The 13,639-nt window shown below is 38.6% G+C and overlaps 1 protein-coding gene across 1 annotated transcript in view; it reads right to left on the bottom strand.

Annotated features, from left to right (window-relative positions):
- Positions 1-13,639, bottom strand: part of carmil2 (capping protein regulator and myosin 1 linker 2) — a 63,601-nt gene that overhangs the window by 40,748 nt on the left and 9,214 nt on the right. The window contains exons 10-29 of the mRNA XM_084934359.1: positions 13,007-13,095; positions 12,368-12,462; positions 11,774-11,860; positions 11,107-11,216; positions 10,387-10,464; positions 9,839-9,915; positions 8,879-8,983; positions 8,014-8,083; positions 7,816-7,897; positions 6,980-7,076; positions 5,538-5,592; positions 5,251-5,423; positions 4,995-5,063; positions 4,064-4,157; positions 3,665-3,751; positions 3,301-3,429; positions 2,993-3,109; positions 1,528-1,703; positions 907-994; positions 40-129 (exon numbers count right to left, since the gene is read on the bottom strand). Coding sequence (XP_084790485.1) covers positions 40-129; positions 907-994; positions 1,528-1,703; positions 2,993-3,109; positions 3,301-3,429; positions 3,665-3,751; positions 4,064-4,157; positions 4,995-5,063; positions 5,251-5,423; positions 5,538-5,592; positions 6,980-7,076; positions 7,816-7,897; positions 8,014-8,083; positions 8,879-8,983; positions 9,839-9,915; positions 10,387-10,464; positions 11,107-11,216; positions 11,774-11,860; positions 12,368-12,462; positions 13,007-13,095 — 1,968 coding nt within the window. The remainder of the gene's footprint in view (positions 1-39; positions 130-906; positions 995-1,527; positions 1,704-2,992; positions 3,110-3,300; positions 3,430-3,664; positions 3,752-4,063; positions 4,158-4,994; positions 5,064-5,250; positions 5,424-5,537; positions 5,593-6,979; positions 7,077-7,815; positions 7,898-8,013; positions 8,084-8,878; positions 8,984-9,838; positions 9,916-10,386; positions 10,465-11,106; positions 11,217-11,773; positions 11,861-12,367; positions 12,463-13,006; positions 13,096-13,639) is intronic.

Genomic DNA, 13,639 nt, shown 5'->3' with positions numbered 1-13,639 from the left:
AAAAAAGAGTGGATGGATAGATAGGTGTGTGTTACTAACGTCATCAGTTGGGAAGTCACTCTCAACCACTTTGAGTTCTGGGATGTTGAGTCTCTGGGTATTGCATGTATTTTCTTTTATAAGACAATCCTGAATAATACAAGAAAACAATTATCCCCATGATTGCATATACCAAAGATATTTGCATACAGTGCAGCACAATGCTTAAGAAGGTTTTCTCATTCTATTGAAGATAAAATTAATTATATCGCTATTACTTATGTCATATAGACTGCTATTAGGATTAAGCACTAAATTAGATGCATTGTGTGAAATGTCACCATACTTCCAGAACAGACTTCTAAACTCTCAGAGCCAATGAAGTGGTAGGACAAGTAAAATCACAGAGTGGGGTCCGTGGATGTCGAGGCTTATAGAGCTCACAGGGGGGCGCAGTATGGATATAAAAAAAAAGAATACTTGGACACTGCTAGCATGATGGACAGGTTTTTGATGGGGCTCCAACACAAACGCATAGCAGGAGATGAAGCATCGCCAAATATGCTTCCAAACCAACTTCCTTCCAAGCCAAAGACTAGAAAATATGATGACGCATATCTTGTCTTTGGCTTCACCTGCACGACGGCGGTGCCCTGCATCAGGAGCTCGTGCTGTACTGTCCGCAAAGATTTTCTTGTAAAACAAAGGGGGGCCTAGCAAAAAAAGTTTGGGAACCACTGTGTTAAAGCAACATCTTTATGAATAACGGTACTCTAGGTTTCCCAGCAGAACATGTACTGTAACGAGATGACCTTCATTATTTTACCTGGTTTAAATGGTTTAGCTGATTGGGAGTGTGTAGTATTCACACACACACACACACACACACACACGCACACACACATACACACACACACACACACTTACTATTTTGTCCTGTGCCACTTTTAGATCCTGTAGCACCTGCTGCACAATGCTTTCAGCCAGAGTGACAGTCAGTGTTTTCTTCAGTTCACTTTAATAACACAACAGAGGAAATAAGGAAGAACTTCATTTATGAGGACATGGTATAAGAGATGCAATGACTGTGCCAGAGATTTACAGTCAAAAATGTCTGCAGGGTAAACTCTACCTAACCAGACTGTGTCTTTTACAGTTTATGTTATTTGTTCTGTCTAAACAGAGAAACTAAAACAAAGATGCTTTCACAGTGTATTGTAGATCAGTTTCCTATTGTTAACACAAGTTCTAAAACTAAGGGTTCATACCTATCAGGCATTTATTTATTTAACTTTGAAAAAAGACAAAGAAATGTGTACATTTCAGTCTATAATGTTTATAATGTTTATACACTGAGCATGGAACCATCACACTAAATAATCTTTATTTAACTCATCAAATAGGGCCCTCCTACAATATCTCTAATCCTGATATGATGTGCATTGACTTTACTGATATGTAATAGGTACTGATAGGTACTAACTCATAAGGGATCTCTTTGAAAACATTAACTAAATGTTAACCACTGCTCTGTGGAAATGTCCTTACTGTAGTCTGTTGTTGATGATGTGCCCTGTGCTCTCCACCAGAGTGCTTCTTATGAATATGTGTGTCTGTGTGCTTCTTTTGGAGACACACTCTGAAAGACACTCACACACACTAGACCGCTGGACCACCCGTGGGTACAAAGCATCAGCGTGTCTCATCAGGCCTTGAGACAGCTCCTGGAACACAGAGACTAGGACTTCAGTAAGGACAAGACTGGGCATCTGAAGACAAAACAGCATTAAACAATCTTCCCCCAAGACCAAGCTTGACCTGGCAAGCACCCATGACATCATTTCCAAAATGGCAGCACACCTGGGCAGCTAACTAATTTTAAAATCCCAGCTCTCTCTTACCAAAGGTAAATTTAAACCCATTCAACAATTCTAATCGTTAAATAACATGTCACATATAACCTAGTCTGGCAACGTTTCTAAAACAGTTTGATATAGATGACATTTGTCAAATATCGTTGTCACATACATGTCACATCCGGCATTAAACTCAAAACTGTAACGCTTGGTGTTGTCAATGCATTTAACACCCTGACTGTAAACTACTTGGTGTCCAAAAGCCACTGAAACAAAACAGCTTCCAGGCAGACGTTAGCCTGATCCTTTGAATTCACAAAGGGGGACGCCCATCACTGCGCATCACATCTTCACCACCGTCACCCAAGAGAGCTCCTGTTGTTGATGATGTTCACACTAACAAGGTTGCATGTTGTGACAAGTGGGGTCATTGCAAATCTTGCAAAGTCAATTAACCACCATCATCTGAGAGAAATGTGAGGTGTGATGAGAAATTGCTTCAAATGTTACCGTTTGGCTTCAGACTAAACTCCCAAATAGCCTTAAGAACTTACAGTAATAGTTCGAACATGGTATTATGTTACATAATTTTCATTTCTGATCGCTTTTTGCACACTTTTTTGTCTAATTTTTTTTTTAATTTTATTTTTCTTTTTAAAATATATACACATAAATACATGTATGAGTTTTTTTTTAAATTAAAGACAGAATTTTCAAACGTCATTAACACCCTTAACTTAATTGGAAATAATATAGACAACTTTAAGAAAAGGGTTAAAACAGCAATTTTTTTGCTTATTTTTAAAACTTTAGCAGACAAATTATGTAGCTAGCTGAAAAAACAGCGTCCATTCCAAAATAAATTCATTTTTTGATTGCTCAGACTACATGGCTCTACTCTATTTTGCCTCAGTGTATATTAACTAAGCTTTCTGGGGATTCTCAGATACTTTGAACTACACTGTGTTCTGTAGATGAAGAAGCCCCCAAGTTATTTGCAAGCGAAGCCTTTTTTCAAGAATTTATTCATGTTTGATTTGGGCTACCTGTGTGTGCTTGTTGTTGTTGCTGAAGTTGAAGTTGGACACGGATCCTCATATTTCTTGAACGTGTGTGTGTACGCGTGTGCACACAGTGAGTGCTTTCTAAATATTTACCTGTATGCTCCTAGTGAACTCATTGGTCAGTGCAGTAGCCGTGTCAGTAAGAATGCTGTTCACAAAGTCTCCATCGGAGGCGCACTTCCTGCCTACCTCATATAGCGACGGCAGCAGCTATACAAATAATACCAAAAGAAATATTAGGTGGCATCCAGCATCATTTACAATCCCTGGTCACTTTAGTGAGGATATTGTTACAGGCTAATGCTTGACTGTATCCCCGTGTATTTGCAAAGGTAGGAGGAAAACAATCAAAACATACTTAAATATGCTTAAATATCCAAAATTAACTTTGAAGCATGTACCTTTAAAGAGTCCCTGGCTTGTTGCAGCACCTCGTGCGCTTTGAGGACATCAGCTTGGTCCTCTTGAATGCTACAGTGGCTTAAACGTTGAAGGCTGCTCTCTAACTGGCGACACATTCCATGGATGAGCTAAAACGGTGGACAACATACACATGTTTTCATTTGGTCAATTATTTCTTTGTTGTAACAATGTTTCTTGGTAATTAAGCTGTGAAGCCTGTTTAATTCCCCTTAAAATGAGCCACATTTGTAAGGAAAATCATTTGTGGTTGAGCAGCAACTATTACTAGTTATATAAATTTACTAGTTGAATAAATGATGTTGTAGTTACATAAATTAATATCTTGTATTTTTACTGGCTTACCTTTTCAGACTGTTGAGTTCTAAAGACTTGTCGAAGTTCTATGCTGTCAGACTGTCTCTGGTTGTTTCTGTCTAAATGCTGCTGAATCTGAACACACATACACAAACAAAGACACGCAGCTGACGTCCAGAAAAAGAAGAAGCCTTTCCAAACAACAATTAATATATATTACTATATATAATATAAATTTGGACTGTATCGCTACATAGAGTACAATGAATCTGTTAGATGTGTATGCTGTCTGCATTTGCTGTCTCAGTTCTCTGATGTCCAAAAAACACAGCAATAGAAAACAAGAGAAAACATGAACTTCAACTGTGATGTAAAAATAAATTGACCCATGCCCTAAACACATAAAACACATACAATCTTAAATAACAACCTGCTAAACACACTGACCTTGTGCAGGGCCTCTTTTGTTCTGTCAGGGTTGCTACGGTAACTCGGTGTGATATCGGCAAGGGGAAGAGACATGTGCTGCAGAGTGAAGTTCCTGCATAACAAAGAAACCTAACATCAAATTATGGATCTGTTTAACTGTGCACAGGGAGAACATGCAAACTCCACACAGAGCATCAGACTGGATTCAAACCCAGGACCTTCTTGCTATGAAGTACCAGAGCTGACTACTGCACCGTCACCCATATTGAGTCTGTCTTTCTTTTAAAAATATTTAATAGGAAAATGGGAACTAGGTGCAGCAATTTATTGGGACTTGCCTTTTTATGATATGACCACCTTTATTCTTCAACACAGCCTACATTCTCTCATATAATTTTTCTAAATAGTCTTCAGGAATAGTTCTCAAAGCATCTTGAAAGACATTACAAAGCTCTTTTGTGGATATCGGCTGCTTTTTGTTCTGTTGCATAAATATATGATTTAAATGGTTCTTTGCTAAGTTGTCTATTATATGTAGACATGTTACTGGTTCATTCCTTGGGTTAGGTGCCCTTTTTATGTTTGAAAGATCCATAGATCAGTCTTAAGCAGCTTAGGAATCAAATAAACAAGTGAAAACGCAAAACATTCCTTTGAAATTTGTCAGCTATAAGGATTGGACTAAACACGAGTGAAAAAGCAGCCAGTGTCTCAAAGGAATTGTATATTTTAAAAAAACTTTTTTTCTGGTAAAAGCCAGCAAAGCGTTTTTTGACATTTACCTGGACGCTGTTATTTAACAAGTGCAAAAAGTATTTTAATTAACAAAGTCTTAATGTTGGTTGTCTTTTGGTGTCCTTATAGCTTTGCCTGTGTGTGTGTGTGTGTGTGTGTGTGTGTGTGTGTGTGTGTGTGTGTGTGTGTGTGTGTGTGTGTGTGTGTCTATGACCTCTCCAAGGCATCTGCTACATCCTGGAAACCTCTAGCAGTCACACTGTTTCTGTCCCATGTTAAAGTCCTTAAAAAAGAGAGATCAGTCAGTTTGAGGAAATACAGCTCTGTCTTCCACTGATATTTCATACTTTCTCTGCCTCTGAAAGGGTGATCTTTAATTCACTAATTAGCTCTTTGGATTAGAACATTTATTAATTACAAACATTCTTAAAAGAGAAAGAGAGTGTGTGTGTGTGTGTTTACATGTGCACCTCAGGCTGGTATTACTCATCAGGGCTTTGGACAGCATTTTAGCTCCTGTATCTCCAATAAAGTTTCCACTAATGTCAAGTTCAACCAGAGCAGCATGACCACCCAAAGCACTCAGCAGAATGTGCATCCCAGTCTTCAGCTTGGAGTCAGACACTGACAAAGACTGCAAGGGCTGCAAACACAGATTTCAATTTCAGGGTCACAGGCAGGGTAACACATCTGACAGGCTGGACATCCAGTGCAGGGCTACTGAATTACATTAAAGTACACTGAAGGTTTCACTCACACACTCTTCATCCTGGATTAGCTGAGCTATACGTTGAAGAACGTCAGTGAGTGCTCTGGTCGATAGCAAAGTAGGCAGACATGAAATGAAGGGAGAAAGAAGAGAAAAAACTTAAGAACAAGGAGAAAATACATTTACTGATTTACATTCTTTAAACTACAGGCTGACTAGTTTACAAATAGCACCGTCTTTGAAATAAATATTGTGATCTGAAAGATTTCATTAGCAGTGGCACGTTTTGTGGGTTGAGCCAAACGGGTGGCAGAAAGTGATAGTTCTTTGTGTACCTTGTAACAACACCTGGTGTCTATGGAAAAGAGAAACTCAGCTTATGAATCTAGGACCAATATAGCTAGAGTCAGGAATATAAATGCAGATAAATGCTTGGATTATGATAAATAGGTCAAATGTGTGTTTGACCTGGAAATATTCTGACCTATGTGTTTCAAAGGTCAAGTTTGTGTTCATCTTTTAAACTAAATGTTCTACCACAGAAATGATGTTACCATATTGTCCAAATCATGCATCAGTTTGCTGCATTAATACTGAGCGATGATGTTACAGATTCTGAAAGTGCAGCTTTACAGTTGCTGATGTTGCCGTTTCTGTTTTTTTTTTTTACATTACTATTACTATACTTTGTGTGCGATACAAATTTTATATCATGCAAATGCTGTTTAATTGAATTCAGTTACTCAGTTTAAAAACATATAACCAGGGGTGCGCATAAGTGGTCTGCAGGTGCGCATTCGCTGTCAAAATAAAAGACGCGCACCAGATAAGAAGTTGCACCGCGTGTTTGCGTACATAAGATTTTCTGGAGGAGGACAGACATTTGTTTAGAACCACTAAAGATGTCAAAGAAGCAAGCTCCTTTAAGCAATTACTTTGGTGTTCCTCCACCTCCAAAGAAATGTCAGAAGGAGTCCGAACCGCGAAAGAAGCGCGTATTCTCGGAAAAGTGGTTGCAGGAGGTGAGCTGGCTTCAAACAAATGATGAACGCACAAAGATGTGATGCAGAATATGCCGTGAAAATCCCACTCTAGCGGACAAAAACACTGCCTTTTATATGTACGCAAACGCGCGTTGCAACGTCTTATCTGGTGCGCGTCTTTTATTTTGACAGTGAATGTGGACCACTTATGTGCACCCCTGCATATAACTGTGAAAATCTGCATTTCAGTTGGCGTCTTTGACAATCTTATTCTATAAAAGTGATGGCCACCATTTTTATGTTTCTATTCTGATGACCCGCTGCACACAGCGGACTCTACTATTATGTATAACCACTTACTTTTAATGAACATTCAAATGAGATAATCAGTTGTATTTACTATACTTGCAAGCATTTTAAACATTGTGAAGGGTCAGTGTGATAAACTGATGTCAGTAGACAATGTGGTGGTAGAGTAAGGCGACCTCTTAATCTTTTTCATCATACCTGGATTTCATGGCAAAGTTTCTCCCCAGAGCAAGATGTCGAAGAGACTGACATCGACCGACTGACAGAACCAGGGTCACCATGTCATTCTCAAAACCTACAGTCAGAGAGCAAGGGAAAAGTGGTGGAATGGAAGCATTCATTCTTCCTGGTGTAAATGGGTTTACTGTATTTTAATAATTCTCTTATTATTCATCTAGTGAAAAAAAGCTAACTGTCAAATTGTTGTTGATCATATTAAGGTTATAGTTATGAGGGTGCTATCCATCTTCTCACCTAACTCTGAAGAGGAAAAATAATTAGACTTTGAAAATAAGCACTTGAGAAAATTAGGCAAAGAACTCAGAGATACACTGTCACACACAGAAGTCACCAACTTTGGGTTGAGTCAGTCACAACAGACTTTATGTGGCATTCAGATTAGCTGATAAAGTGCATCAAGAGCTTCATGGAGTTGGTTTCCATGGCCGTGCAGCTGCATCCAAGCCTGTCAAAGTGTTGCTAGTGGACTCAGCAGTGGGCGTGTTCTCTGGAGTCAAAGGAATTCTTAATGCTTCAGCATACCAAGACATTTTGGATTTCATCCTCCCAACTTTGTGGGAACAGTTTGGGGATGGCCCCTTCCTGTTGCACTACGACTGCACAGCAGTGCACAAAGCAGAGTCCATAAAGACATGGATGAGACAGTTTGGTGTGGAAGAACTTGACTGAGTTAGAACTCCTTTGGGATGAGTTAGAGCGGGGACTGTGAGCCTGAACTTCAATGTACTGAAATGAGTTTTGCAGGTTTTATATGGCATAATTGGATTTGTGTGTAAGAAAGTTGTTTTGCATACTGTTGTCAGAGATATCCAGACTTCTGATGGCTGTGGCTTCAGAGATGTGTTCCTGTATCACCTGGGCTCCTGCTGAACGTAGCTACACATAAACAAACACATATTTATTGGTCTAAAACATGTACCTACTGTGGATGCTACCATTCATCATGAATGAAAAAAGCTATTCTTTCTGCATGAGGGTATGTGAGTGTGTACCTCGCAGCTGCTTAGGTCTAACTCCAGCCCAAACAGTCGTTTGTTGGTTGCCAGACCCTGCAGTAATAACCTAGTTGCAAAACATATCAATAGATTCATTAACCACAGACTACTAGTTCGTCAGTATTTGTAATTGTTTTTTAGAAAGTACAATATGTGCTGGCAGTGTGGACAGTAGTACTCTGAAGGTAAGCAATGGTTGCTTTTTTAACCTAGTATTTCCTAACAAGATATAGTTTGACAAAAACTTTCACACATATGAACCTAAAGGGCTTCAAAACATCTCTTACTGATACATGGGATGCTTCACGGTTAGTACGTACAATAGTAATTGTGATAAGAGAGGTGGAAAAACTATATTTTTATTCATCTTTAGTCTAACCAAGTCAAAAATGCTGTCATATTAAATACAACTAAGGTTGCCAGCGCTGACTAACATCAACCGTCACGTTTTTTCTCCTGCTGTCTGACGTCGTTAAGCACAGCTAACAAACAGGTTTTTATTGAGTTACGTAATGATTCACAAAAATGAAAGGTCAATGGCAAAGCACTGATAAAATACACTGATGAAAATAAAACCCACAAAGAAATTTTGTGGTCATTAGCATTACTCTGAAAAGCAGTGTGAAAAGTGCCCTACGGTGTAGCGGTGGCGAAATATGGCTGTACAAAAAAACGTCTCAACTAACTGCGTGTGACTGATTTAGAATATAAAAGTACAAAAACATGCATTTTAATTCCCATTTCAGGGCTTCATTCATTAATTAACTACATTTTTAGCCAGACTTTTTCAGCCACTTTACAGTTCCCACGGCCAACAGTGAGCTTTCGTGTCATATTATAATGTGACAGTGTGCGGACACACCTGAGAGCTTGTGGAGGTAGTTTGGTTGCAGACAGCCCAACATATTTCAGCTCACAGCTCTGACTAAAGAACTCTTGAATGCTCCTTGTGACCTCCTGCACTTTTCTATACACGTGCACACACGTGCACACACATGCATGCACACACACACACAGAGGGAGAGAGAGAGAAAGAGAAAGAAAGAGATTTCTTGTAGTAGTCACATAAACATTCATGAAGACAGCAGGGTGTCTGGATCAGGTTCACATATTCAACCTTTCAGTTAATAGATGACTTAGTAGATACTACCTCTCGATCTCTGAATCTATCAGTGAATTAATCTATGAATGTATCAGCTGATGACAGTTTAATATGATATCTTTTTAATGGCTTAATATATTGTGTATATGGAAAATATTAAATATCATTTTTCAAGTTCCTAAGAATTTGTAACAAGATTGTGTCAAACACAGCACCAAGCATATTGTTATAAAAACACCAGTTGGATGAAAGAAATTATGGGACATCTTTTTTTTACTGATTTATTTATTTATGTTGACACCTAAATTATCTACTAATTCTGGAACTGCTCTTTTTTTCTATGGTGAAAGGCGTTTCACATTTAAAGGTATTAACAACTTTAACAACTCTCAACAACATCAGGTGATATGTTGTAAAAGCCACTTGTTTATGGTATGAGCCAGTTTGTGCACATGCTGTCAAAGCTCCTTCTGAACACTTCATGCTACTATGTTCTCAGACTGTAACCTGAGGTACTGCAGTACTGTGGTGAATATTCATATTTAATTTGTTCGTTAATGTTGTTTAAGTAAACTTGTGGACTGGTTGATCCTATAAATTGTCGCAGTATGACTCCATAGGCTTGGAATGCCCTCTGCTGTTTTTCAAAAGCTGCTGCATTTCAAAGCAACTAAGAAACTGACGTCCAATGAGTTTACAGATATGGACAGTGGAGCTGACCTGTGGCTGAAAGGATTCCTGGCCAGGTTAAGGTGCACCAGTTTGTAACAACATCCAGCAGACAGCGACACAAATAACTGCATGAAAAGAAAGGTTAAAGTGAGCGAAAGTTATCTACAGAAAGACAAGCAAGTAAAATACAAGCATCTGAAGCAATTGTTTCAAACCACTGTTTTGATACTGTGCATACAAGAACAATGACAATAATAACAATAACAATAACAATAACAACAATAATAATAATAATAATAATAATAATGATGATGATAATTGTCTCTATGTGTTGGCCCTGCATCAGACTGGCGACCTGGGGAGGCTATCAAACTGGATATATGAGTGGATAAAACATAAATATTAACATAGATGTAATGTAATACAGATTGGTCTTGGGCACAAGCTATGAGGTCACTGATTTTGGTTTGTTTTATTGTTTTATCCATTTTGTTGAGATCCAACCATGGCCTCTGATTCTTCCAAATATCAATCAATGAGAAATCAATGAGATGATGGAAAGAAGTCCACAGTTATAAAAACAGTATGTCACTGACTGTGTCCAGAGGGCAGCTGGTATCACTGAGGTCCAGATAAGACAGAGAGTTTGTACTGGACAAGAACTTGAAGAGAAACTGCAAGACACACACAGATGCATCATAAAGTCTGAGTTATGTAGACATGCTTTCTTTCAGAGACTAGGCAGCTGAAATGATGACAAGGAGAGACACAATCACCATCCTAACAGCCCAGCATTAACTTAGGAAGAAGAAGATAATAATAAGATAATAAAGAAAATAATTTCCAGAATATTTCTAGGATATTTTGATAAACATAAGACTTGCTTGACTGAAATCAGAATCCATTATTTGGACTCTACTGGAGAAAACGTTTAGGCTCTGTACATGTCTACATTCTTATCCAGGATGGAAAACCATCAGCGTATGTCTTGAAACAGAGTTGCTGTTTCTGGCAAACCTTCATTTACTTTCACGGTGCTTGGACAACACGTTACAAGTCCAGCAACCTTTGTTGTACATAGAAATACTTTGTTGCATGAGCAACGTATTGGACCTTGTGGCCTTCGGTGATGATTACCCTTGTGAAGACCACAAGCTTTCAACAAACCAGTGAAGCTGGTTGCAAGCAAGGTCAGGATAATAGTCGGCACCACTTCTGGATGTTAAAGGTACGTGTACTGCAAGTACTGTAAGAGTATTCGTTGCATCATTTGTCTTCAATCCATATCATGTGAAAACACATAAAGCAGAGTGTACCGTGGCTTCCTCAGTAACCAGGCTACTGGTGTTACCAGACAGATCGAGGTGGGTCAGAGATGTTGAGAACCTTTGACTGGAGGACAACACCTGACTCAGACAGCCGAGACCTGGAAAAAAACCAATCAAACCACAAATAATGATTATTTTGAATGGGGTAAGGATGTAACAGCAAAGATGGTGTGAAACACATTTATGGTGGCAGGCAAAATATCCGAAGGAATCCTCCTTTTATTCATTTCATATTCATTCAAAGACGAGCAAAAGAGGAATCTGCAAAACTGATATATCTGGATGTATTGTACAAAAATATGATCATACTATACTCAGCAATTGTTAGAATTTGTATCTAAGAGGTGTGTTTTAACACACTAATTATAATTATTTAGTGGTACAATGCACAGTGTTGACAGGAAGTGCTTTTATTTTGAAGTGCAAGGTCATCAGGAACAACATTACCTTTTGGTCGAGTGACTTTTAAGCAGCACATTCAGCAACTAAAATGTTCTACTGAATGGTTTCTTTCTGGCATTCAATATATCATTTCAGACTGTAAAAGTCCCGAGTGTTCACCTCCTCTTCATATTTACTCGATTCTGTCTTCATTCTGCTCCTTATTAAACTGATGAAAACAGCACGTTATTTCTACAGTTTATAGTGTTTGTACCTCTGGCAGTCATCGATACCCTGGACAGGGAGAGACGCTTGAGTCCTTTCTCCAGATTCTCCAAATTCTGACTCAGCGCTATTACACCTTGCAGTGAAAACACAAAACATTAACACAACTGTGAGTTAAAATAGTGTCTTTCAAAGGGACATATTTTGCAGAAAAGCACAGGTAGAGGCAATGACATTAATAATAATTCAACTCTGCTGCAATTTGTATATTCTCATTCACTGACTTGACACTTTTTAGAACAAAAATATTCTTATTTTTAGTCATTTTATTCTGTATCTATGATTACTACCTGCATTTTATGATGTGTCTGTGCTGGTGACGCTTGCCTTTTCTCAGGAAGGCTTTTATGTTGTACTAGAATCAAATTTGTTTGCCAATCACTTCATACCTTTAATAAAAGTTTTCACTATATACATATTACTGTCTGAGTCTGCACAGACATGAATCTAAACTGCAGCTGTTTGGTGAAGGCATACAACTACAAACCAGTTATTATGATTTGCAGCAGTAGACGCCTTCCCCCTATTCACATCTTAGTCACAACCACATACATGAATCAGGTGTCAAATCTAAAAAGCTCACCTTTGTCTTCAATTGGATTGCCAGAGAGGTTGATAGATTGCAGGCTAGACGAGGCATGCTCTTTGAGGGCAGCAGCCATTTTGACTGCAAAGTCCCTGTAAAGAAGATTATTGTCAGTCTCAATACCTGTAAACTACACTGTAAATCAAAGTAATTTAAAGTCTGCCTAGTTTAACAAGTTAAAATATTTCTTCCTGAGTACATATATTTTCCTGAAATACATGATATTGTGCAAATGTTTTATACAATTAAGATGTTTGGATCTTGAGTCACCACAGTAACATAAAGGAGGCATCTGCTTGGCCTGTGACGAGTGCAAACACTCAGCCAGAGTAACAAAGGTCTATGTTGTCACAAGAAGGAGGGGTCCTGAGACAAGAGTCTCAGATTTTGTTAAAGTCATGGTTAAAAGCTCAAACGTGCAGTGAGGAGCTCTTTTGAGCTGTGGGGAGCATTCTGCTGGTATGAAACTAATGGTCCTCTTAGTGTTCTCTTCTGGTGTTAGTGGTTTCTTCTGTATGATAATAATGCATTCATCAATAGAGCACCTGGGCTCCATAATGACCCCACATCTTTCTGAGACACTTTCAGTTTTTTCCTTTATTTTTGACCCGTCTGTATGTGGACACAGAAACTCACAGCTTCAGTCCACTGGCCTCCAGCGAGAGCTCCTCCAGACTAGGAGATCTCGACAGCAGGTATGTCAGCTGCTGCTGGATATCCACTGACTGAAAGAACAAAACAAGAAACGTGCAGAGTGGTGTTTCCAACTTTCTTTTTTGCATTAGCAGTGGCCCATAAACACATGCACAATAAGCCTGCCGTGAATCCAGGAGCTGGGAGAGGTTTTTATAAAGTCCTGGTGGGGATTTTTTTTAATCCAAGTTATTTTGTCATTGTGTATTTGGTCTTAGAAATAATTTGGTCTGGAGTGATATCAAGAATGGAAAAGAGCAAAATTTCAGTTCAATTCAATTTCATTCATGTCGCACCAAATCACGACAGCAGTTGCCTCAAGTTACAGACCCCAGCTCTGTACTCTTTACCAGCCTCAATAAATCAGCTCGCTTCTTGTTTAAACCCACTCATGTCTTCGAGTGTCTCCATTTAGATCCACGCCACACACCCGAACATAACAACTTATGAATGATTGTGATCCAAAACCCTCAAGAGAAATCAATCTTTTATGTTTTTTTATATGCTTTTCTAATAGTTTTTAAATATTATTCATAATAAATGAATTTACACTTAAGAATGTCACCTGAAATGAGA

The sequence above is a fragment of the Perissodus microlepis genome, chromosome 7 (assembly GCF_051167445.1).
Source record: "Perissodus microlepis isolate ML-2025 ecotype Zambia chromosome 7, ASM5116744v1, whole genome shotgun sequence".
NCBI classification, from domain to species: domain Eukaryota; kingdom Metazoa; phylum Chordata; class Actinopteri; order Cichliformes; family Cichlidae; genus Perissodus; species Perissodus microlepis.
The sequence above is the reverse complement of the archived record's forward strand: the minus strand, read 5'-3'. Positions and strand labels throughout refer to the sequence as shown.